Raw genomic sequence first — 26,600 nt, forward strand, 5'->3', positions numbered from 1 at the left:
GTACCTGAACTCTAAACAAACAACACCAGCCTGACTAGGAGACTCTGATGTAACAATGCAATCTTAATCTTTGTTCAACAATAAACAAATTCGAGTCGTGATAACCAATTTAAAAATGTATTATGACAATAAAGTTGTCATTTGATCTCAAATTTTGAACTGGATATTTTCCAACTGTGTCAAAATTTGCGATATCTAATTGTATGTTTATTTCGCGTGTTCATTGTATTGAAGCGCATGTACAACAATAGTAAGACAAACATAAAACAATGGCGATCACAGAGATAAAACGTCTAATCTTTCAACAGCGACAAGGTTGACTGATCAAGCAGGTGTGAATCAGATAAAAGAAGAGTATGACCTTTGACATCCGCACGGCTTCCATTGATACCGAATCGACCAATCACAGGCGTCGTTACAAATTACATTTGTTGACCAAACAGGTGCCCCATGGCCGTCGTCTTGTGTAGTCTTGCTATTTATGTTGGTGTTAATAGAATAACTTAACGTGGATGTGATAGACATTTGTCTGGAAGGAACTAAGACTTGCTTCTAGAAAAAGGTATGGCTCTGTTTTGGGAACGATAACTATTCTTCAGATATCAAGTGAAAATGGCGACACTACTGAAGGGTCTGGATCGGTAACTTAGGACGCGAGCAATAGTCTCGATTTCCCCTGTTTACTTACACACCTGACACGGTCAATGTTTTGACTAGCCATTTGAACGCGGTAGTCGGTTTAAAAGACATCACTTGTTTTCACTGTATATATTCTAACTGTAAACATATAACACAAAATTCTATTGCTACAAACACGTGTTTTAATATTTTATAACTTTATACCAACATGGGATCGCGATATACTGTCAATTTATTACATGTATAAATGCAGCGTGGATATAGTTTTATAAGGTATTTTCTATGGGTATATTCATGATAAGATATTTATGTGAAGTTTTTATTGACATATAGACAAACTTAATTATGAAGAGTCTAGATAAATAAATAGCTAAAATGTAGCGTTATAATTTGTACGCGAACTACAAATGTGTATAGCCTAAGATATAACTGCAGCAATGTTAGAGGTAAAGCTTGATGAGCAACTTTTGAAACATCATGTCTTACGCTCGTACTTATATAAGAAAATAACGATGCCAGTCACCTAACGATCATCAGAAGTAAAACTACTTAAATTTAGGCCTGACACATACCAGATTAATTTAAAGACATTACAGATTAGTGTACATGTAGGATATATTGGTCTGTCAAAATATCCAAAGGTGACAGGGCCAAAGTATCTCGGGAATATATGTACATGTATACCCAGGGTACCTTCCTAAATGACCATTAACAATCACTATGACTTAATTAGAATTTACTGTAAGTATTTTTAATTGCAAAGAACACTATTAGAATTGCACTTTAGGGAAAGTGATTCAACCAAGAAAATGTTAAACATTTAGTAATAAAGAAGTGCATCATAAAGGAATATCTAACTCACAAAATATTTTTTAACTGTCTATGAATTACTAGGACTAGGACAATCACTATGCGTTCATGCAATATTAAATTGTGACACAGAAATAAAAAGTACAATTACTGAGGCACTAGTTATAAGATTAAGTAAATAACTAATACAGCTTTACAATAAGTATATGTTTGAGGTATAGATATACATGCCAGAGCCAACCACTTCAAGCACACTGCCACCTAAAGGCTGTACCTGGCTGCTAACCAAAGGTGTATAGAATTGAAAGTGGTTTGAAAGGTGTAGGTGTTGAATTAACTAATTAGATTCATAAGATCATTATATTTCTGCCTACTATTGTTAACCGACTCGTGTTGTAGCTCTCAAGGAGTCCCATTCAGCATTATGCTCATACCTGTACTATTCCGGGAAATCAAAATGGAATGAATGCTTATTAATAATCCAATAAAAATGGTTCAAGATTTCTGTACTATAAGGAATAAAGCCTTGTTTCTTTATTTTTTCTATTTTTAACTATTTGTTTGTTGGCTTTTTTTAAAACCAGTATTAAATCATTCTATATGTTATTTTTTAAGGTCACTCACATTTAAATGATGCTACCAGAATAGCACTGACAGGGCAGGTATGTCTATGACTTCAGGAACCCCTCAGCCCCCAGAGCCGGGGGCACCTGATGACAGCTTTAACCAAGGGGTAAGCGTAGGGGGTCGTAGTGCTGCCACCTATTTTGAACGGTTCGGACATTACGAGTGCCAAGAACTGCTGGGATGGCAGCAGTCACACTGGATGTTATCAACAGACGAATTCAAACATCCGACGGACCCTCCAATGGGAATGATCAGTCAGCTGAATCCTGGGAATTCCAACAGTTGTCTGGTCCTGATACCAGCGGAAGAATCCGACACACTACCTCTGGATTACCGAGAGGTTCATCAAGTCATACAGGAATTGACATTTGGAATTTATGTGTTAAATCAAACTCCAAACATTTGTCTTGAGGCAAACTATGACTTGAGTACATCTTGTCAGATTCCGCCGGCGTACATTGACACTCGGATTGGACAGATACTGGTAAATGTGGACTACATGATGAAAAGTCTGTGGCATGGTGCTTATTTTCCTAAGGATAAACGGACAAAGTTTTCTGAGAGTTGGAGAAGGAATCTTGATATTGATCCCAATGGAAAGGTGGAGAGGATGAAACCACTTCTTCCCGAGTTCTCTGGTGCTGGTAAGTGGGTCACTGTGACCTATATTCTGAATTTGACTTTCATTTACAGATGACTTCTCTTAATTCTCTTTCTACAGTACTTGACATTTGGGTCATGGGTCCTGGGCATGGGTTTTCTGTATAAAGACTGTTAGTCATGCTTAGAAACAAGATCACTATGACCTACAAATTGAATTTTAATTGATATATTAGGAAATCACTTTTCAAGAGTGGAACTAATTCAGTTATTTTTCATTTTGAATCATACACCATTATTGTATTGAGGCCTATTAAATGAGTAATTTAGTGACAAAACAATTGGACCAACATTTTAGTACCTGTGGTTGTTGTGTTACAGGTATGCTGGATATAACTAAAGATCCTGATTATACAGATGTGTACGACAACCTCCCGCCGGAACCTCAGAACGACCCAGAAATGAATGAGGAGCGCAAGTTCTTTATGAGTTTTGTCGAAGATTTAAGTATGCAAATGACATTTTTCCAAAAACATGTGCAACAATATAAAGATATGTACATTGCTGAATCTGATTGGTTAGTGTCCAGTGTGGTCAAAGTTCTTGACGATCGCATCAACCACATTGGCTATGAACGAATCAACACCAGGTTACAGATGCATGAACAGATAATAAAGGAAAAGTTAGGGAATAAGGCAGAAGTTCGCCGTAACCTGTACATGTTAAAACTGATCAGCTTCCTCACGCCGTTCCTTATTGGGATGAGAAAAAGAATGAAAATCCCAGACATGAGTCGACTTTTACCGAATCTATCAAGTAAGTATATTACAAGATATGACTTAAATTCATACATTTATATTTAAATATTTTGTAAAGAAGCATTGTTTATAAAACATATTATTTTAATGCCCTTCACTATGATGTATATCAATTGTGAATTGATTTCTATAGCGTAGTTTATATAAAAGATTTCAATCCTGTTATGTGGAACATCAAAGTTAAAACATATTAAGTTAAAAAATTGCGATAAAAATCAAATTGAAATGAAATAGAAATTGAACCAAGGGAATATGCATATCATTTAATATTCAATATTGTATTCATCCGTGCCGATAAAAGTACTAAAGGAATCATAATATATTCATATGTAACTAATTATACTATTGATGAGATGTTTTATTCATTGGCTTCTTTAGAAATCTGTGGGAGACTTTCATTTGAATTTTAAATAAAATTGATCTTAATGGGGGTTTGAGTAGATCGAGACAGAGGTGAAGAGGGTTTTATTACTAGGCAGGTGTATGGAACTTATATCTCCTGTCAAGGCTGTATAGGATATGGTTGAACTTGTTAAAGGATATATTACAATGCAGATATATTGTCTTTTGTAATGCTGAAGTAATGTATTGATTTTCAGTAACGATCACTTTTCCTTTTGTCTCATCATCATAGCAATGTCCTTGTAGTTGTTTAGTTATTGTAACCCTAAGGTTCTCCTCTTAAGGATGTGAAAATTGTCCAGATTTTCTATGACAATTGCTTTTTATGAAAATTGTAAAAATGCTGGGAAAGCGTTGATGCATCATTATGAAATGATATTTTTTACTTTTGTTAAGATACTCACATTCATATATTGCTGTAGGTGTCATTCAAATCAAGGCAATCCATTCATTTTCTAGAGAATTAACTGATGTTGCTTTTGATTGCAATAAACATCCTAAATTGATGGAGGACAGACATATACTTTGACAAATTGACACTTATCCTTCTGATCTACCTGGTCTCTAAGTTTCCTTTTGGTCTATATTTGTATTGATTTACATTCATCAAAACCAGTCAGGGAGCTACATGTTTTATTTATGTTCTCAGATGCCTAAAGTAGTTCATACAGATTGGTAGTGACAAGAAAGTAAGTTCTCAGTAAATGTTGACAGGACTGAGATAAGTAGCTTAATCAACTGACTGCCATGTTTAGGAATTATTAATAGAGCCATGATTACTCAGTGTGTATATGAGACACATACAAACTAATTTGATATGCTTGGTTCAATACTCTCTATCTAAATGGCAGTACTGGTCTTTATACGGGTATGTGTTTTGATGAGTTGTTGCCAGGGCTGTGTTGAAATTATATGGTTTTGTCTTTGGTCAAGATTTTTACCCTCATATAAGGGTAGCCACCAGCTTCTACAAGACACTTATGCTCCTTATTGATCCAGACTGTTTATTGCCCAATAAACTGTATAATTTTCCTATTGGGAAAAATGTGCAGATTGCTAATGTACTATCCTGAAAGGCAATTATAGTGGAAATAAATGCAATGGGTCTTTCATTGACCATTTTGTAAACTTTTATTTCCACTAATTAATTGTATGGTGGTGTGGAAAAGAGTTAATGGTACCATAATGATCTGATAGATTCCTCTTAGTCCAATTATCGTACCAGAATCATTAGTGTGTGCACTGGGTTTGTGTTATTTATTGATGAGATTCTACCTGCCATATCAGACCGTAGGTATGGTTCCATTTTCTTACCAGGAATGTCATTGGCTTATTGATCAGTGTTGTTGAGGACTGCCTTGTGATATAAATACAGTAACTATTCAGGTATTCATTATATATTACAGTTCGTTAGTGTGAATATGTTGTTGTTCAGTGTAAGTTTCACCTTACATATGCATGGTTACTAAGTAAATAGTTTTAATGATGAGGCGAGATTTGGGAAACCTTATGTCTGAGAGGAAAATTATGTTTTTGAAAGCAATTAAGATGATGATTGGATAAAGAGATTTGAAAAGGAAGACTAGGTCTTTTGTCCCTCAGTACACATTTATCAGAGAGTTAACTGGATACCACTATGAGGGGGTACCAGCCATAGGTCGGATAACTTTATAATGCTCATTCCAAAACTGACACTAACAAAGGTCCTTTAGTCCCAGCATAAAACCTCATTTCCAGATGTATAAATACTTGTCATTTGTTACTTAATCTTATAAAAGTTGTTGGGTTTTAAAGGTCCTTTTATAGATTGGAAACCAAAAGCAAATTGCTGCGATAATTCTATTGACATTTGTTGAGTGGCTTGTTTTATCTGATTCAAGTGACTTGTTTTTAGAATGACTTGTAGTACATCTTATGTAACATACCATTATATTTTGCACCCATTCAAATGAAACGTCTGTAGTATAAGTTGGTATTAATGTATGTTCAGTGTAAGGAAGAGAAGATTTGTGTCCAGTACAATAACAGACCACCATTGTTAATGCTATATGACTTTGTTCTATAATACACCTGTATTACATAAGAGATTTGGTGTCACATGTTTTATTATAGGATAAATTAATGTTACACACAGGTAGCAGAACATGTCTAAATACTGACAACAACAAGGTCATAAGTTAAGTTATTCCAGACTATGTGTGTACTGTTTGGAGATAGGTGCCAAGTTTGGAAAGGTGTCTCAAACACTGTACATGCTGTACCAGTTGAGAACCTGCATGGTCAGCAGTCCAGTCCTACTACACTCCTTAATTTGATGTTTTTTTTAAGTCTTTGACATTTTTGAAAAGGACTATTTCACAGGAAAAAAAAATGTAAATAGAAGTTTGATGGAACAGCAGAGGAGAAATAATCAAAGCAGCTAGATTGGGGTTAGAATTGTTCCCCTCCATAATCTAGATGGAGATTAATATATACAAATTAAGCTGCCTGATCCTATCTATAGTCTTACTACACTCCTCCTTCCTTTACCCAAGTATTTCATCTTTGCATATTACAAATTGATCTCCGTTGCCGGAAGGTATAGATTGTAATGTCATTGTTTTGTGAGCAAATATGTGTTGTTTTCTCCAAAAATTATGATGTTACGCTAGCAAACACATTACGTTACAATCAATACCTTCCAACAAGGGCAGATAACTCTTTTTTATGCAAGGATGGAATAATAGACCTAAACCACAGTGGGACTCTTGCTTACATGGAGCCTTCAGAATTGGGTGACAGAAGATAGGGAAAATCCTACAGGCTCAAGAAAGAGGCTCTATAGCAAATCCATTGAAGTCTGTTGTACTTATAGATTCATGGGTTAATTTAGAGATAATGTACAAAAAAGTAATAAAACAAAAAAGTTATCACAGTTTTGTTAAAATTTTGGTGCTTTCTGATAACTTATATTACTGAATTTAGATAATTATGCAGCTGTAAAAGAAAACTTAATAGCAAGTTATAAGATGTATGGATTGTGCTGCACTTATATAGTTATAGCTACAGTAACTACACAAAGTCGTATACCCAAAGGATTTTATTGAACTGTGTCGTAGGGGACCATTATGGAATGTTTTAGAGTCTTATTGTGTTGGAGTCGTAGGCTTTGTGATAAACATGACTACTTTATTGGATCAATATCACTATCTATGGAGGTATACCTTATTGTGGCTATGTTAACATATACAGGCTGGATGCTGTTTTCAGAGTGGAATATGTCGCACCGACTAAATGTCGTGTATTATTGAATTATACAATGGTCTGGGCTACCTGTATAGGTGTACGATTCGATTATATTTAATTTGTGTCTATAGAGGCGAGATCGATCACAGCAGGATGTAGAGGAGACAAACTCAATACCCTACATAGATATATAAACACTTATATACGCAATACCATACAACATATTTAATCTTTTTAATCGCTTAAGTGTTTGAAGTCCAAATGGCAGTTTTACTCAATATATCGCACCATGTGGTGCTCAAAACCGGGACAGAGGAACTTAACAAAATTAATTTAACTTACTAGCACTTCTCTATTTCTCTTCAAATATCATCATAGATTTATAAATTTTTAAATATTTTTTATGATGATTAAGGGTTTTTTTATTATTGAAATATTATGAAGTCCATTTTCTTCATTTCAAGTCATTAGAAAACATCAGATATTTTTTATGAAGCTAAAATTCAAACCAATTTGAAATTTAAACATCTGATAGCCATTGATTTATTTACTGGTAAACATCTGCTGAACAGGAAAAGACGTGTTGGGGAGAGAGACATTAAGTATTTTATACCCAGAGGTAAATTACTCACTTAGCCTACCACAAGTTGGATCATAAATAAGCCTGCACGTTCAGTGGATTAAAATGTTAAATTTCACTTACTGATAGCTTCTGGATATATTCCAAGTACAACATTGTGTTTTTATATTTGAATTGGGTAGTGAAAGAACAGCTTATGTAATTCAAAGAAACTTGTGTTGGAATAAATCTGTTTTTAATAGTGGGATATCATATATACCATGACTTCAATAACTCTAGATATTGATAAGACATTAAGCCTAATGTATAAAGCAAACCTAGCTTTCTTTCACTGAATGCATTAATTTATTTAATTAATTGGCATTGTATTTAAAATCTTATTATTAATACTTCATTTGAGTTAAGAATTTTTGTCTTTGTCATTGGTAAATATGGTATGTTAATTTGAAAAGCTGTTATAATTTGAGATTAGTTTTGATTAGTTCCCTACTAATATTAGGAAAGGTAACCCCATAGCTTTGTGTTATATTCAATATATTCCAACTTTCAATCGAATATCCCCCTCCCACATTATCATAGAATGTCCATAATGTTACCAGATATACCTTGACATCCTAACTGTCCACCCATGTTTATAGAATGTCCATGGTGTTACAGAAATACCTTGTCACCCTTACTGTCCACCCAACATTATAGACTGTCCATGGCGTTACAGAAATGCCTGGTCACTCTAACTGTACACCCCAAATTAAACACTGTCCATGGCGTTACAGAAATACCTGGTCACCCTATCTGTACACCAAGCATTATAGACTGTCCATGGCGTTACAGAAATACCTGGTCACCCTATCTGTACACCAAGCATTATAGAATGTCCATGGTGTTACAGTACCTGGTCACACTGACTGTCCACCCATCATTATAGAATGTCCATGGTGTTACAGATATACCTGGTCACTTTATAACTGTCCACTGATCTTTATAGAATGTCCATGGTGTTACAGAAATACCTGGTCACCCTACCAATCCACACAACATTATAGAATGTCCATAGTGTTACAGATAAATATCTGGTCACTCTATAACTGTCCAACAAACATTATAGAATACCCATGGTGTTACAGAAATACCTGATCACCCTAACTGTACACACAACATTATAGAATGTTCATGGCGTTACAGAAATACGTGGTCATCCTAATTGTACACCCGACATTATAGAATGTCCATGGTGTTACAGAAATTTCTGGTCACCCTAACTGACCAAGTATCATGAAAGAATGTCTACCCGGTATATTGCTATCATTAATTTCTTGGTTTCATACCTATAAATAAGCTACCTGCCCCCTTTTTGTAACGGAATGTCTAGGATGTTACAGGAAACCTGTTCTCAAACAATCCCAGCTTTGTGTCAATATACATTTATCAGAATTCAGTTTATTTTGAAATGACATTTCTGTTTAAGAAATATTTGAGACATATTTAAAAAAAAAACAAAGGAGGTTTCTAGTTGAGGTATTTGTAAAATTAAATTATCGTCAGTAGAAAACTGATAGCGTTGTTATAGGTCTGAGTTTGTGATTTATCGATGGTTATATTACAGGGGTGTTTTTGTATTCCAGCCACATTGTACATGTGATGGTCTATAAGGATGATATACCCCCAGTCAATCTATTCACCTTACACACAAACAGATTAACCTTATACATAACCAACAACAATTCTATTTCTATCATTAAGCATATAGATGATTTTGAGATCTTTAGAATCGTACAGATTAATCGAGCAGAGACGTGTTCATGTTTAATGTTGAATCAGACAATTACCATTCTAATGAACATTGTTGTCAGATTATTGAATATCTATTTACTCGTTTGTACTTAGACAATTCCAGGACAGCATATCACAGGTTAATAGGCTGGTTTTTAAAGTACAAACACATAAATAATAAGTACACATAGGGGTCAAATATGGACTTAATTGTTATTTGTATTCTATAGTCAATTTATTTTACTGTACCTAGTATTTACGTTTAGGTACTACAGTCATCAATCATTTTTATCATTACCATGATAAATACTTTAACCTATATCAGTTTAATCAATATTGCTTTTCGGTATTGTTTTGGGCTTATTACTTGTATACATAGAATCTTTTTGATATTAATACTTCAATGTGATAAAAAATTAAGTCTTAATTAATTTACTTTTGAAGACACATTCACCCAACTATCTTAATTCTAAAACTGAGAGTTTTCATTATGAAAGAACACAGAAGCATATGTATAAGTTTACAGAAAACTTTTTGAAGCAGTCCTTTTTGAAAGTTGATATTTTTAAGCTTAATGCTGAATACTGACTCATGAATGAGGCAAATGTTTCACACAAAGAATATATTTAGTGCTAGGGAATTAAAAAAAAAAAACATTGAAAATTAAGAGATCTAATCAACATTATTCAATATAGACATGGTCAGGCCAACCTCTATATAAACTAATGTTTTCATATTGACTTAGCTGGATGGGAACTACCAGGATCAGGTTTTATCTGATGTTTACATTTAGTATTTTTTAACAATTACACATTGTGATCAAATTTACAATTATCCGTCTTCAAGTTTACAGAATTTTATATCAAACAAAAACTGTAATGTTAAAGATCAATTTCAGTACGGCCGTCTTTATAAATGAGGGCTGTAGGATACACGGTGGCCATTAATGGGCTTGTATTTACTGTAGTTATTTACAGTTAAACATTGTCGACCGAGACAAATGTACATTCACCAAAACCCATAGAATACAAGTGTTTACAAAACAGAGAATTTAAATATCAATATTGGTTTTGTTCTGTACATTGTTAAGTCAGTGCTGTTATACCTATACAGGTATATCGTCTACTCCTGTATGGTATCAATGTCATAAGACCATGAAAATATTCTCCCCAAGGTTCCATTATGATATATATTGACATGAATTTTAAATGCTTCTTTATATTAGGATTTGTATAATTAACAGCATAAGATAACAAGATAGGAAACCCACTTCTTCTTTTGTTTTAAATAATTATGATGATTTATGTTAAGATCTTGCAACAGCAATTTTGTTACATGAAGTGAAATATTAAAAATTATGAAATTATTGAACTGAAATATCACTAAATCGACTATTTATTTAAATAATATCATGAATTATTATTATATATTAATCAGAAATTGTTCATAAAAGTAGTCCACGATCATAGTCATTGTTTCACAAACAAGATAGAACCACTTCTTCTTTTGTTTTAATAATTGTGATATTTATTATCTTGCAACAGCAATTTTGTTCATGAAAATTAAAAATATAAATTATGAACAGAAATATCACTAAAACGACTATCTATTTAAAATCATGAATTATTATATATTAATCAGAAATTGTTCATAAAAGTAGTCCACGATCATAGTCATTGTTTCACACCATGCAGTTTACTTACATGTACCTATCATAGAGAGTAAAGAATATCCATGATACATTTTGTCGTAATTTTCCATTTTTCAGTTGGTGCTAACAATACAGCAGGTATATAAGAAAAATAGGGTGTACAGCTTAAACTGACAAATTGTGATGTGGGAACTTTCTTTTCGTTTTAACTTGAAATGTAACTTACAGTCTAAAATGATATATACATGAGTTAAGGCTCTATGTAGATGTGCTAATGTTACTAGAGAACCAAACTGACCTGAATTGGCTGTGATGTGACTAAAAATTAATTACTCTTATGCATTGATGACATATAAATGTTTATACATCAACATTTTCATCTGAAATCTAGTTTAATATTGTTAATTAAGTTGTGGGAAATGGGTAATAAGAATTGGTGATGTTGTAACTAACTTGATTATTAAAGGTATCAGATGTGCAGTTTCTAACACCGATTTATTAATTAGAATCTACTTATGGTGGAGTTGTATACTGACCTAACAACAATGTTAAGTAGGGAGAAATGTAACTCGTAAAATGTATGTTGATACACTGTATGTATGTGTGACAGTTAGTGTCATAATTAGTGTGGTATGTTGACGTCGGAATTAATTATTTTGTTAATTTATTATCGACTTATCAAATATTGTTTTGCTGGATATTGAATTCTTGTTTACTGATGATTAATTAATCTTTTTTTCACAGAAAACAAATTAATCAGCAGCGATCGGAATAGACTTGATTGTTTTATGATATTTTCGAGATAAAATTTGGCCTTTACTGTTGTTAATTTAATGTTGATATCTGAAAAAAAAAATAATACATGTGTATTTATATATATATAGTTATCTTTCAATTTGATACCTTGGAAACTGCTGCATTACATCATAGACTTCCATAATTTTCTCTGGCATAACCTTGACTATTAAAAAATAGAGATTTTTCATTTTTTATATTTTGTTTCCAGGTGATGAGTGTCGAACAGAAAGAGAGTTGCCTCCCTTGTTGCTTGGTCCAGACTTCAAGTGCAAGAACTTTCATTTTGAGAATAAGTTATTCCATCTGCATGGAGGTAAGAAGATTAAGAGTGAATCTTAGTTGTTCAATAGATTATAAGTTCATATAATTTTGTTGATTTTAATTGTACTTTGGGTCAGAACAATGATGTAGAATTTATATATGTCATTTCTGTAATCTTTCTTTCATGAAAGGCTCATATATTTGTCTATTGAGGGTCCCAACTTACAAATAATAAACAGTTATCCATAAGAGTGGATTTTTTAAAATTGTTCTGTAATTCTGATCTGACCTAGATATGACCTTTGCCCTTTGATCTTGACAGGTATCCTGCTTGACCTTGAGACAGACCCTATTGAGGAGACGCCCAAGTCGTTCCAGGATCTGTACCAGGAGATGATGTCAGAATCAGAGGAATATCTCGGTAAAATCCTCGAGTTTGAGACGCTGAAGGAACAGTACAAGATCCCAACTCGGACAATAGATGGAAAAGTGTAAGTTTGTTATTCCTACAGATAGGTTGATCTGAGAAAATAACTGGCTTTATGTGGTAAAACCTGATCAAAGTAAATGTTGTATAATTTTTTATAACTCAAAAAAAAAAAAAATAATATGGCAACTTTTTATATCTCTGCTTTAGGTATTATGTAATGATGATGGAATTTGAGACATTTTACCCACAATCCCCTCACAAGCCTCTCTGGGTACGTAGCTTCTTTGAGGAGATTGGACGACTAAAGATCAAGAAACTACCTTTCCAGGACCAGCAACTGATCGAACAGTTCAAGAAATACTTTGGATACAAAAAGTCCATCAAATACAAGGTAAGATCTCAGAGTTATACAGGGTCACTTTCAGAGTTCCAAAATTCCTGTGACGTCATTCGGCCCTCGATAGGTGTGTTTTCTCTGGCCTATTCTACACCAACTCATGGTTTATCCTAAACTTAATGCAATTTTACTTTTTTTAATTTCATAAACTATAAGCTGCTTAAGAATTAAAGTTTATCATGGAAGCACGGAAAATGCATGCATGTGTAGTAATATAATCTAAAATACTGTGCAGCAGTGATTATCATCATTGTGTACCAAATTAGCTATATATATTACTACATGTAGTGATGTAATTTTGGGAAAGAATGAAAGTTTGTGACTATAAGTAATGATGAGATAATGAAAAATGTTGGTTTGTTAGATTTGTTATATAATCAGCACACTCTGTTAAAGCCTTCAATGAATGAGACTCTGCTTTACAATATTTAGGGAAAAAAGCCAGTAGAAACAATGCCGGTGGTAGGTTATTGATTGTGTTATATAACGTCACTTCTTCAGTATCATCTACTCAAAACATTTACTATGTGATTCATTGAATAAATACTGAGGAAATGACAGAGTCTTGTGTTGTAACAGTGGAAGGGATAGTCTGGTTTGATGATTTTACCGTTTATCTTAATACATTTTCAGGTACTTAACCAGTGACAGCCTTTTATTAATCCATGTTTCTTTTAATAATACAGGAATTTAAATAAATCAGGCTTACTTCCTTCAATGTTATAATTTTAACATTATACGTATTGTGTAATATTTCTTGATGCAGTTATTGATGAAGTCTTCAAATTATTACAGTTATATTGTTATTTATGTTTGACTTTCCAAGTAAGGAAATATAAAAGCTAGCGGTCTATTTTTTGCTAAGGGGAGGTAACTCAGTGGTGTTGCTGAGTTTGTGTGTGATGACAATGGTGGCGGTCAGAGTGGTATTGTTTGATGTGATGACATTTACATGCTGTTTACTTTTATGTATCAGGGTCCAGTATCACAAACATTCCTGAACTAAGAGAATCTCCTAATATTAAAAGCATAATATGGAAGTTAAGAAAAATTTAAAGTTAATGAAGGAGCTTAATTTCAATTCAAAAAGTCTTTAGAATTTTCTGAAGTTGAGAAATGTTCGTGAAACTGGGCCCTAGAAATATCATACCTGCTTGTTTGTATGATGTATGCTGACATTGTAAAATTGATACAAAGTAATATGTAGATCTATTAGATGTTCACACCTTACAATTAAATATTTTTAAAAATTTAATTTAATAAAACATTCATTTCTTAAAAATGATTTATTTCTTGTTGTTATTATATATTTTTAGCTAACAAATATTTTAAATGAAATTCTTAATGGTGGTTTGACCATACTTAATTTGTTCTAGTAAACATCAATAGTCTTTCTTTAATACAGACCCCTCTAAATGGCCTGAAAGCTGCAGCACAACGGGGTCTCGTCATCATGTTCATGACCCAGGTCAGGAAACTAGGTCAGGCGTCACGGTTGAGTAAACAGGACGAGCAGGGCCTATCACTGCTCCACCACGCTTCAATGAACAACCGACCACAGATAATCACTCACCTGCTGTTACAGTCGATGGACATCAACGTCCGGCGTAACAATATCATGTCTACAGGTAGGTCATAATAACTTAATGAATGTTTATCTTGTAGTTTCTATTTTTGCATCTTAATTTTTTTTTCAAATTTTAAAACACAATAAAATGGAAGATTGTAAATTTATGAAGGTCAAACAATTTTTTTCTTTTGTTTATTGTAGCTACATAAAATTTCAATATCAAATGGTAAATTTGTTTGACTTTGCCATTTGAATTAAAATAAAAAATAGTCATGTGTTTCAAATTCACTAAACATTTAAAAAAAATTCATTTTAAGAAGCTTAGTTAAGAACATAGAATAATGTAGCCTTTTTCATTATTATTCTTTACTTAAAATTTTTCTAAATTGAAGCAATTTTAGACTTCCCCTGCCTTTTTAAGTCATTTTCATTATAGGTAGAGCTCCTTTCCGACCCACCTTCTATATATATGTTGTTATAACAAGTACAAGTTTATGTCTCTTAAAAAAGATTTAATTCTATTTAGAAATATTCAGAATCTATTATTTTAGTTTTTTTGTTAGAATTATAGATTTCACCATTGTTTTTGAAATAACAAATTAAAATTTTGTGTTCGTTTTTAAACTGTGAAGGAAAATGTGAAATGAAAATAAAGCCTGGACATATAATTATTAGTCATATACATTTTATCATTTTTCCATTCAGATCGTTATTATTACCACTAAACACTGGTATAATTTATGGTTGGTTACAATAGTTTTATACTAACTCATGGAACAGGTTAAGGCATAGATTTAATATACTTAGGACAAAGATAAGGAAGTATTTTCAGGCAACAATTAAGACTATACAAAATCCTTGTTTGCCGTTTAACTTTCTCTTTATTATAATATTGCATGGTTTTTGTCGATTGTGATTTCCGATTTACAACGATGTTTGGAATGTTTCTGTCACCTGTCTACTGACGTGTGTGTATTGTGTATATCATATGCATGTGGAATCTTGTTGCACAATGATACACTATTAACTACCTTGAATATTGCAGCTAATTAATGTCAAGTCAATTATCATTTTGTATTAATTACCAATGCAGAATCAATGAGAGCCTAACATTATTCAACTGAAGTAGAATTAAATTTGCTTGAAATTCTTTCCTATAATCAGAATCTTAGTAGAATAATTCAAAAGTAATCACATGGTTGTTCCTATTTACGTTGTAATACCATAGTAAAGGTAAGTTCATTATGAAGGAAGATGTCATGCATCATGTAATATTTCCAACTCATTGTACACAGAAAGTGATGATATTATACACAATTAATCCCAGTTTGATGATGTTTTTCACAATTTTTACACAGAGGGCCAGGGCAAAGGGTCATCGGATGGCCTGCGTTCGTTCTTCCTTGAGATTTGTAAATAAACCTTTCTGATTTTAATCTTTTCTCTCCCTCACCCTGCCCAGTCTCTGGACAAATAGATTTCTATATAGACAGGAAAATCTTTCTGCATTACTGCTTATCAACTCTATACTTCATATTCTATCAAAATGTTACAATTACATGTATTATGTAAAATGTACTAATAACACTGTTATTAAGCCCAACCTTTCACCAAAGTTAACGAGACCAAATAATGATCATTATAACCTGCATGTATTTTAATTGTTGATCCAACTAATATGTCACCTACCCTAATCCCTCCCCACCCACAGTCCATGTGTGTAACACTAATTGTTGTAACCCCCCTATAACGTCAAAATGTCTTATACAACATATAAAACCAACGGTTTTACTCTCAAAGTTTGAAAATATCATAGCTTTAAAAGTTCATGCTCCAAGAAATATAAGTTAATTATTACTTATTTTAATGAAGTATTGCTCAATAAAGTACGTAATGCTGCCAACGGAAGAAGAATATCAGAGTTAGTTGAAGCAATTTATTTTCAAAATCTATTTATGCCAAAACAAATCAATCCAGTAAACTGTCTCCTACAAGGTCAGCATGCAATGACCTTTCTTTGTTCCCTTTGGCGTAGAGGTAAAACCTTGGATTTACAGCTGTATTCTATCTCATGTATAATACAGACATCCATCACGGCCGTCTCACAATCCAGCTGGATATAGACAGAAGCAATAGAAAACACATTAAAACAGCAGCACTATACATTAAATTAATCATTTACACTTCATTATTATTTTCTCACATGAAATTTTGCAATATTGAATGTAAATTGCCAAGCACCATAAAAAGCAGCACAAATAATGTAGATATTTAATGATAACAATAAAGCTTTGTGTCATTAATGTTTTATTTCAGGCTTTAAGGATTAAAATTTGTGACTAAAGTCATAGACCAATTCTTAAGAAGAGGTCAGCAAAATCCCTTATACATACTTCATTTAATTAATGTGTTTGAACTATTTTTTAGCAAGTTTTGAGTTGCTTAAATTAAATTTTGCAGCTAAATGTTTTTTCATTTTTTTTTTGGATGGAAATCAATTATAAAACAATTAAAAACCTCTTTTAAAGGGACAGGAGAAATTGTGATGGAATCTAAAGCCACAGGTATTTGTGTCAAATGCATGAGCCTCACTTTGGTTTTTACATGTGGTGACATCATGATCATCCTCCACACTTAAGGTCATGTGATAGCTCACATGACACACTGCATGCTCTCATGCACAGTCAGTGAATGTCATATATGCAGTGCTCTCAGACATGCAAAGCATGTGCTATACACACATTATCTTTTTATCGCGCTTATTTTGATTTTCTGGAAACATAACATGCTGTGTGGAAGACCTGATGCTGATGGTTTTTCTAACAGTTGTGGAGGGAATTCTTGTTATAGCTGCCTTATAGGTTAGGGGTCTAAATATCGGGAGAAATTAGGAAAAATGGTTTGTAAAAGTGATGGAAATATCAGTTTATTTAATTGGGATGGAATTCAAGTTATTTGGTGGTGATGACATTAACATTAGAGTTATGGAGAAGAGTGGGGCGAGAGGCTACTGTTAGTTACAGAGCATGAAATGATACAGGGAAATTTGGCAATACTGGGAGTGGCTTTTTAGTGATGTTTGGAGGAGTTATGGGGAAGAAAGATGGAGAGTTTTGTTATTGACCAGGAAATATGTACTGGACAAAGAGAAATGATGGGTAGATAATGTAAGGAGCTATGTGGTAATAGGAGGGATTCAAATAGGATGAGCAATGTGGTAATAGGAGGGATTCAAATAGGAGGAGCTGTGTGGTAATAGGAGGGATTCAAATAGGAGGAGCTGTGTGGTAATAGGAGGGATTAAAAATAGGAGGAGCTAATGTGGTAATAGGAGGGATTAAAATAGGAGGAGCTATGTGGTAATAGGAGGGATTAAAATAGGAGGAGCTATGTGTGGTAACAGGAGGGATTAAAAGTAGGAGGAGCTATGTGGTAATAGGAGGGATAAAAGTAGGAGGAGGTGGTAACAGGAGGGATTAAAAGTAGGAGGAGCTATGTGGTAACAGGAGGGATTAAAAGTAGGAGGAGCTATGTGGTAACAGGAGGGATTAAAATAGGAGGAGCTATGTGGTAATAGGAGGGATTAAAAGTAGGAGGAGCTGTGTGGTAACAGGAGGGATTAAAAGTAGGAGGAGCTATGTGGTAATAGGAGGGATTCAAATAGGAGGAGCTATGTGGTAATAGGAGGGATTCAAATAGGAGGAGCTATGTGGTAACAGGTGGGATTAAAAGTAGTAGGAGCTGTGTGGTAATAGGAGGGATTCAAATAGGAGGAGCTATGTGGTAATAGGAGGGATTCAAATAGGAGGAGCTGTGTGGTAACAGGAGGGATTAAAAGTAGGAGGAGCTATGTGGTAACAGGAGGGATTAAAAGTAGGAGGAGCTATGTGGTAATAGGAGGGATTAAAAGTAGGAGGAGCTATGTGGTAATAGGAGGGATTCAAATAGGAGGAGCTATGTGGTAACAGGAGGGATTAAAAGTAGGAGGAGCTATGTGGTAATAGGAGGGATTCAAATAGGAGGAGCTATGTGGTAATAGGAGGGATTCAAATAGGAGGAGCTATGTGGTAATAGGAGGGATTCAAATAGGAGGAGCTATGTGGTAATAGGAGGGATTCAAATAGGAGGAGCTATGTGGTAACAGGAGGGATTAAAAGTAGGAGGAGCTATGTGGTAATAGGAGGGATTAAAATAGGAGGAGCTATGTGGTAACAGGAGGGATTAAAAGTAGGAGGAGCTATGTGGTAACAAGAGGGATTAAAAGTAGGAGGAGCTATGTGGTAACATGAGGGGTTAAAAGAAATAGTATAGAAAGCTGCTTGAAACATAAGAAGGTGTACTGAGCATGAAGCATATATCACTAGGATGGACAACATCTGGCAGCATGTGAATGATGCATGTTAGCATGGAAATAAGACTTGATGGTTCTTAAGACTGGTCAGAATCAATTTGCATGATATCTAGTCAAACGGCAAAGAATTGGTTGGTGACCAATTGACATTTAAGTCAATCCAATTCATGGTAATGTGTTTGCATATTATGGAAAAGTTAAAATATTGTTGTTTAGGGCTTTTATACATTGTTATGATGTTAAAGACCTCTGTGATGATATTATCTTGATATGAGGTTAAAGGTCAAGATACTGTTAAAGGTCAAGGATCAGACAGTCATTTTCATTAGGACAAAGGTCACAATAAAATATCACCTGATTATGAGGTCAAATGAGGTCAAATGTCAAGGTTATTATCACACAAGTGTCAAGGGTATTATTACACAATTGGTTTATGCTGTTGGCAATAATGCCTTGTTTGACTTTTTTATATTCTAATTTTGCTTTTTGAACTTCATTGCACTGAATTTTCATGGATTACTCATGCTTATTAAAACATTTTTTACTTTAAAAATTTACATATGCATATTTATATTTATATTTTCTCACTGTATGTATTATTGAATAGATTTAATTATTATACACTTGTACATCACAGTTATACACAATGCCACAACATTTAAAACTTTTAACAAATAATGGATAGCCTCACACATTTTGTACCTTTATTTAATATTTTAATGCATGGTACTTTTTTTTCAGAAGAAAATCTGTATAAACAAGATAAAGTTGCATGTTATATCCAATACATAATGCATTATGGAAATTAAAAGTGGAGAATTTATTAATCATTTTCAAATTGTATCTATCCAAGACAATTTCAATATGTTTCTAATATAATAATTACTACAGTCTGTGTGTATAGCTACAGCGCCCCTATTCTACCTAAAGAAACATGAAAATAATTTCCATTTTGCATTATTTTAAGAATATCTGATCATATGTCTAAATATAACTTGGTCATTCTGCTGCACATTGCATGAACTAAGTGATGAACTCTTATAACTTATACCCTTTACATTACAGTATATAAATATAGCTTTAAAATGCTTTACTGTTGCATGAACTGGAAAAAATAAACTAATATATGAATTATGCATTCATGTATATAATTTATATTTATTGAAATCTAGTTTTATATATATATATAAATAGTCATCCACTGATATCTATGTGTATTACAATTGCATGAGCCAGTATAGTTTACTTCCTGTTTTTATTGACATTGAATTGGAATGGTGATATATAACACATACACACTTTTCTTTCAATTAATTTTTTTTACCTTATGATTAGTAATCAAGTCACCTTGACAACAAAGTCTCTCATGACTTCTGTTATGGTGCCTTTTGTCCAATATTGTACATCACAGACAATGATCAAATGGCTAAAAGTATTGATCTCCCATGCCAGTCCGAATATAAATTTCAGATCAGAGTCTTACACAATTGAATGACTTTGACCTTTCTAGGTCAAGGGGTCAAATGTGTTAAAATTTCAAAAAAGACTTTTTCTTATTCAATGAGCCATGGCCATAATGCTGTGCCAATATGATCGTATACAATTTACATGAATGACTTCATTTAAGGCCATCTAAATGGGTTGAAGATGTTTTTAAAGAACAGTTTTGTTGGTAGTAGTAGCATTACTGACTTCTTTTAATTTCTTAAATAAATTGAAGTATGATAAAAGTAAAGTAATTATGGAATAAATGTTATCATTTCTTGCATCATTTTGTAACTTGTTTAAAATGTTGTTGAGTTGATAAACATTGTCAATACATGCCTTTTACTGGTTCTAATATGTCGATTTGTCGCTTATTACAAATGTGGACAGTCAAATACAACTTATGATTATGTAGGGCATTTTATATCCTACATACAGACATTCTGAAATGTATGTGTAAGCTCTCCTTCTACCACTATAAGAATACCCCATTGTTGTTTCTTGCAATCTAAAACCAGGTCATGCTCTCAGATACCTCCATATTCAATGTTGTACCATGTTGTAATGTAAGATAGGTAATATTAAAACATTAATTGATTAATATTTAACATACCATATTTTTCTTTCCTTTGAAAAACTGTTTCAGCTAATGTTATTTTTTTTATTTTCTAGGACTTCAACACTTTGTATAGAAATGTTGATAATAGTAGTGAATTTTAACAAAATTAATGAATAATTATATTTCAAAGTAATATGTATATCTCATTTTCACTTATAAAATCTTTAACTTGTATTTTATTAAGAATCTAATGTTTAATTATCATTTTAGTTTTAAAAGTTTTCATCAATTTAATGAACCAGTTACAATAATTATATATATGAAATCATGTTCATGAATTAATAATCACACATTGTATTTCATGTTTAAGAAGATGTTGCAATATTTTGCAATTATGCTTTTGCAATGAATACCAATAACATGTGGAATTATATTAAAAAAATCCTTGTAAAAATAGTATAAATGTAGTGACCTTAACATGACCTTTAATTGTTGGGTTACAGGTCCGACCTCCCTCCACGTGGCGGCTCGGTGTGGTGCCCTAGACGCTCTCGCCTGTCTCCTTGCCAACTATGGTAATATCCTAGCTACAGATCAAGATGGCTGGGCTGCTATCCATCATGCTGCTTTCTTTGACCATGAACCCGCCATCAAACTGATGATCAGGAAAAATGTGGGACTTATGGAACTAGTCACGAAAAATGAGTGAGATATTATCATTATTCTTTTGGATTTTATTCATATGATTATCATAGTTTTCAAGATTTCAGCATCAGAAGATGGATTTTGTTGTACATATATATATGTAAAATTGCTGTCAAATAGATATTCCTATCTACATTAACTTCTAATGATATTTAATAAGTCTCTGATGCTCAATAAGAGATTTTCTGTTATGTATATCTTGGTATGGAAGCCCCATTTTTGGTATTTTGATTGAATGAATTCTTTAAAAATTTTACATGCTGATATTTAAAACAAATTAAAGCAGGGCAAAAAAAAGGAGGCAATGTCACTTACAATGTTCTCAGTCTTGATGATGATAACATTTGATATTCAGTTTGAAGTCGACGCCCCTTCTCCTGGCGGCTAGCTCTGGAGGGCTGTCTGCCGTGAAATGTCTGATATGTTTGGGTGCAGACATCACCAAACAGGACACGGAGAACAATAACTTGGTTACCCTAGCTGCTCTGAGATTCCATACAAACGTCCTGGAGCACCTGATCGAGTGGGACAACAAGAGCGTCCCTGTGTGGAGGATCCTTGTCAGTAAGTAATCAACATATCAATCAAATATGGCTTATTAGGATTTCTTATTACTATAGCCAATATCTACTGACCTTCCCTTAGAAATGAAGGATGCAGAGTATTCACTTTGTCTGCATATTTGTGCTTGAGTCTGGCAAACAGTGGCTCATTAAGGGGCAAGCGGCATAATACTACCACGTGCTCGTGAAAGCCATGTAGGATAATAACAGCTTTTCTTTGGGTATGTCTGACTGTCTTTCCTTCATCTCCTCTGATCCTGACAGTGATAGTAAAATAAACTAAACTGATGGTTAGTAGTTCTTACCATCAACACCAGGGCATTCAGATACATTAATAGAGGTCAATGTCTAAAAGTCAGATAAGGCTGATCACTTTGCAGTAGAGAGTCTATTCAATGGTGACCACATGTAAGTACAAAGGTCAAACAGTCCTATTATAATATATTTTGGCATTTTGTGGCGCAGTGTTGTATATCTCATTGAAAGACAGCTTCAGGCTTTTATTGAGAATCCTTCCCATCCATTATATAGAGATGTGTTATGAGGATTTACAACTTGATATGAAGCTAATCTGTTGTCTGTCTATGATGCCCTATGAACCTTTTATAGCCTCAGTTCACTGTTTACAGAGATGCTGATAGATCCAGACATTAAGAAGAAGGACAGTGCAGTGAAGTGTCTGGAGGTCCTGTCCACATCAAAGCCACACCACTGGCAGGCCATACTGGACGCAGGTTAGTAACAATTGACTGATTCTGTTTTGACAATTGCTTTCATATGCTCCTGACTGATTCTTTTTTGACAATTGCTTTCATATGTCCCTGACTGATTCTGTTTTGACAATTGCTTTCATATGTCCCTGACTGATTCTGTTTTGACAATTGCTTTCATATGTCCCTGACTGATTCTGTTTTGACAATTGCTTTCATATGTCCCTGACTGATTCTGTTTTGACAATTGCTTTCATATGTCCCTGACTGATTCTGTTTTGACAATTGCCCTCATATGTCCCTGACTGATTCTGTTTTGACAATTGCTCTTCATATGTCCCTGACTTGATTCTGTTTTGACAATTGCTTTCATATGTCCCTGACTGATTCTGTTTTGACAATTGCTTTCATATGTCCCTGACTGATTCTGTTTTGACAATTGCTTTCATATGTCCCTGACTGATTCTGTTTTGACAACTTCTTTCATATGTCCCTGACTGATTCTGTTTTGACAATTGCTTTCATATGCCCCTGACTGATTCTGTTTTGACAATTTCTTTCATATGTCCCTGACTGATTCTGTTTTGACAACTTCCCTCATATGTCCCTGACTGATTCTGTTTTGACAATTGCTTTCATATGCCCCTGACTGATTCTGTTTTGACAATTGCTTTCATATGGCCCTGACTGATTCTGTTTTGACAATTTCTTTTCATATGCTCCTGACTGATTCTGTTTTGAAAAACTTCTTTCATATGCCCCTGACTGATTCTGTTTTGACAATTTCTTTCATATGTCCCTGACTGATTCTGTTTTGACAATTGCTTTCATATGCCCCTGACTGATTCTGTTTTGACAATTTCTTTCATATGCCCCTGACTGATTCTGTTTTGACAATTGCTTTCATATGTCCCTGACTGATTCTGTTTTGACAATTGCTCTCATATGCCCCTGACTGATTCTGTTTTGACAATTGCTCTCATATGCCCCTGACTGATTCTGTTTTGACAATTGCTTTCATATGCCCCTGACTGATTCTGTTTTGACAATTTCTTTCATATGTCCCTGACTGATTCTGTTTTGACAATTGCTTTCATATGTCCCTGACTGATTCTGTTTTGACAATTGCTTTCATATGTCCCTGACTGATTCTGTTTTGACAATTGCTTTCATATGTCCCTGACTGATTCTGTTTTGACAATTGCTTTCATATGTCCCTGACTGATTCTGTTTTGACAATTGCTTTCATATGCCCCTGACTGATTCTGTTTTGACAATTGCTTTCATATGTCCCTGACTGATTCTGTTTTGACAATTGCTTTCATATGTCCCTGACTGATTCTGTTTTGAAAAATTTCTTTCATATGTCCCTGACTGATTCTGTTTTGACAATTGCTTTCATATGTCCCTAACTGATTCTGTTTTGACAATTGCTTTCATAATGTCCCTGACTGATTCTGTTTTGACAATTGCTTTCATATGCTCCTGACTGATTCTGTTTTGACAATTTCTTTCATATGTCCCTGACTGATTCTGTTTTGACAATTGCTTTCATATGTCCCTGACTGATTCTGTTTTGACAATTGCTTTCATATGTCCCTGACTGATTCTGTTTTGACAATTTCTTTCATATGTCCCTGACTGATTCTGTTTTGACAATTGCTTTCATATGTCCCTGACTGATTCTGTTTTGACAATTTCTTTCATATGTCCCTGACTGATTCTGTTTTGACAATTGCTTTCATATGTCCCTGACTGATTCTGTTTTGACAATTGCTTTCATATGTCCCTGACTGATTCTGTTTTGACAATTTCTTTCATATGTCCCTGACTGATTCTGTTTTGACAATTGCTTTCATATGTCCCTGACTGATTCTGTTTTGACAATTTCTTTCATATGTCCCTGACTGATTCTGTTTTGACAATTGCTTTCATATGTCCCTGACTGATTCTGTTTTGACAATTGCTTTCATATGTCCCTGACTGATTCTGTTTTGACAATTGCTTTCATATGCCCTGACTGATTCTGTTTTGACAATTCTTCATATTCCACTATGCTCCCTGACTGATTCTGTTTTGACAATTGCTTTCATATGTCCCTGACTGATTCTGTTTTGACAATTGCTTTCATATGTCCCTGACTGATTCTGTTTTGACAATTGCTCTCATATGTCCCTGACTGATTCTGTTTTGACAATTTCTTTCATATGTCCCTGACTGATTCTGTTTTGACAATTTCTTTCATATGTCCCTGACTGATTCTGTTTTGACAATTGCTCTCATATGCCCCTGACTGATTCTGTTTTGACAATTTCTTTCATATGTCCCTGACTGATTCTGTTTTGACAATTGCTTTCATATGTCCCTGACTGATTCTGTTTTGACAATTGCTTTCATATGTCCCTGACTGATTCTGTTTTGACAATTTCTTTCATATGCCCCTGACTGATTCTGTTTTGACAATTGCTTTCATATGCCCCTGACTGATTCTGTTTTGACAATTTCTTTCATATGTCCCTGACTGATTCTGTTTTGACAATTGCTTTCATATGTCCCTGACTTGATTCTGTTTTGACAACTTCTTTCATATGTCTCCCGACTGATTCTGTTTTGACAATTCGCTTTCATATGTCCCTGACTGATTCTGTTTTGACAATTTCTTTCATATGTCCCTGACTGATTCTGTTTTGACAACTTCCCTCATATGTCCCTGACTGATTCTGTTTTGACAATTGCTTTCATATGCCCCTGACTGATTCTGTTTTGACAATTTCTTTCATATGTCCCTGACTGATTCTGTTTTGACAATTGCTTTCATATGTCCCTGACTGATTCTGTTTTGACAATTGCTTTCATATGTCCCTGACTGATTCTGTTTTGACAACTTCTTTCATATGTCCCTGACTGATTCTGTTTTGACAATTGCTTTCATATGTCCCTGACTGATTCTGTTTTGACAATTCTTTCATATGTCCCTGACTGATTCTGTTTTGACAATTTCTTTCATATGCCCCTGACTGATTCTGTTTTGACAATTGCTTTCATATGTCCCTGACTGATTCTGTTTTGACAATTGCTTCATATGCCCCTGACTGATTCTGTTTTGACAATTGCTTTCATATGTCCCTGACTGATTCTGTTTTGACAATTGCTTTCATATGTCCTGACTGATTCTGTTTTGACAATTGCTTTCATATGCCCCTGACTGATTCTGTTTTGACAATTGCTTTCATATGTCCCTGACTGATTCTGTTTTGACAATTGCTTTCATATGTCCCTGACTGATTCTGTTTTGACAATTGCTTTCATATGTCCCTGACTGATTCTGTTTTGACAATTGCTTTCATATGCCCCTGACTGATTCTGTTTTGACAATTGCTTTCATATGTCCCTGACTGATTCTGTTTTGACAATTCTTTCATATGTCCCTGACTGATTCTGTTTTGACAATTGCTTCATATGTCCCTGACTGATTCTGTTTTGACAATTGCTTTCATATGCTCCTGACTGATTCTGTTTTGACAATTTCTTTCATATGTCCCTGACTGATTCTGTTTTGACAATTGCTTTCATATGCTCCTGACTGATTCTGTTTTGAGAACTTCTTTCATATGTACCTGACTGATTCTGTTTTGACAACTTGCTTTCA

General features: G+C 33.9%; 1 protein-coding gene across 7 annotated transcripts in view; it reads left to right on the forward strand.

Annotated features, from left to right (window-relative positions):
* The first annotated feature begins 422 nt into the window (after nucleotides 1–422).
* LOC138314679 (ankyrin and armadillo repeat-containing protein-like) overlaps nucleotides 423–26,600 on the forward strand; it is a 33,585-nt gene continuing 7,407 nt past the window's right edge. The window contains exons 1-14 of one of the 7 annotated variants that reach the window (XM_069255140.1): nucleotides 423–562; nucleotides 2,065–2,720; nucleotides 3,058–3,492; nucleotides 11,240–11,260; nucleotides 12,129–12,233; nucleotides 12,504–12,672; nucleotides 12,819–13,002; nucleotides 13,441–13,470; nucleotides 14,414–14,636; nucleotides 15,937–15,990; nucleotides 17,107–17,142; nucleotides 21,477–21,678; nucleotides 22,034–22,242; nucleotides 22,871–22,975. In XM_069255140.1, coding sequence (XP_069111241.1) covers nucleotides 2,114–2,720; nucleotides 3,058–3,492; nucleotides 11,240–11,260; nucleotides 12,129–12,233; nucleotides 12,504–12,672; nucleotides 12,819–13,002; nucleotides 13,441–13,470; nucleotides 14,414–14,636; nucleotides 15,937–15,990; nucleotides 17,107–17,142; nucleotides 21,477–21,678; nucleotides 22,034–22,242; nucleotides 22,871–22,975 — 2,380 coding nt within the window. In that variant the 5' untranslated portion in view covers nucleotides 423–562; nucleotides 2,065–2,113. The remainder of the gene's footprint in view (nucleotides 563–2,064; nucleotides 2,721–3,057; nucleotides 3,493–11,239; nucleotides 11,261–12,128; nucleotides 12,234–12,503; nucleotides 12,673–12,818; nucleotides 13,003–13,440; nucleotides 13,471–14,413; nucleotides 14,637–15,936; nucleotides 15,991–17,106; nucleotides 17,143–21,476; nucleotides 21,679–22,033; nucleotides 22,243–22,870; nucleotides 22,976–26,600) is intronic. The other 6 variants (XM_069255143.1, XM_069255145.1, XM_069255142.1 and 3 more) reach the window with 6 other exon arrangements.

The sequence above is a fragment of the Argopecten irradians genome, chromosome 2 (genome assembly GCF_041381155.1).
Source record: "Argopecten irradians isolate NY chromosome 2, Ai_NY, whole genome shotgun sequence".
NCBI classification, from domain to species: Eukaryota; Metazoa; Mollusca; class Bivalvia; order Pectinida; family Pectinidae; genus Argopecten; species Argopecten irradians.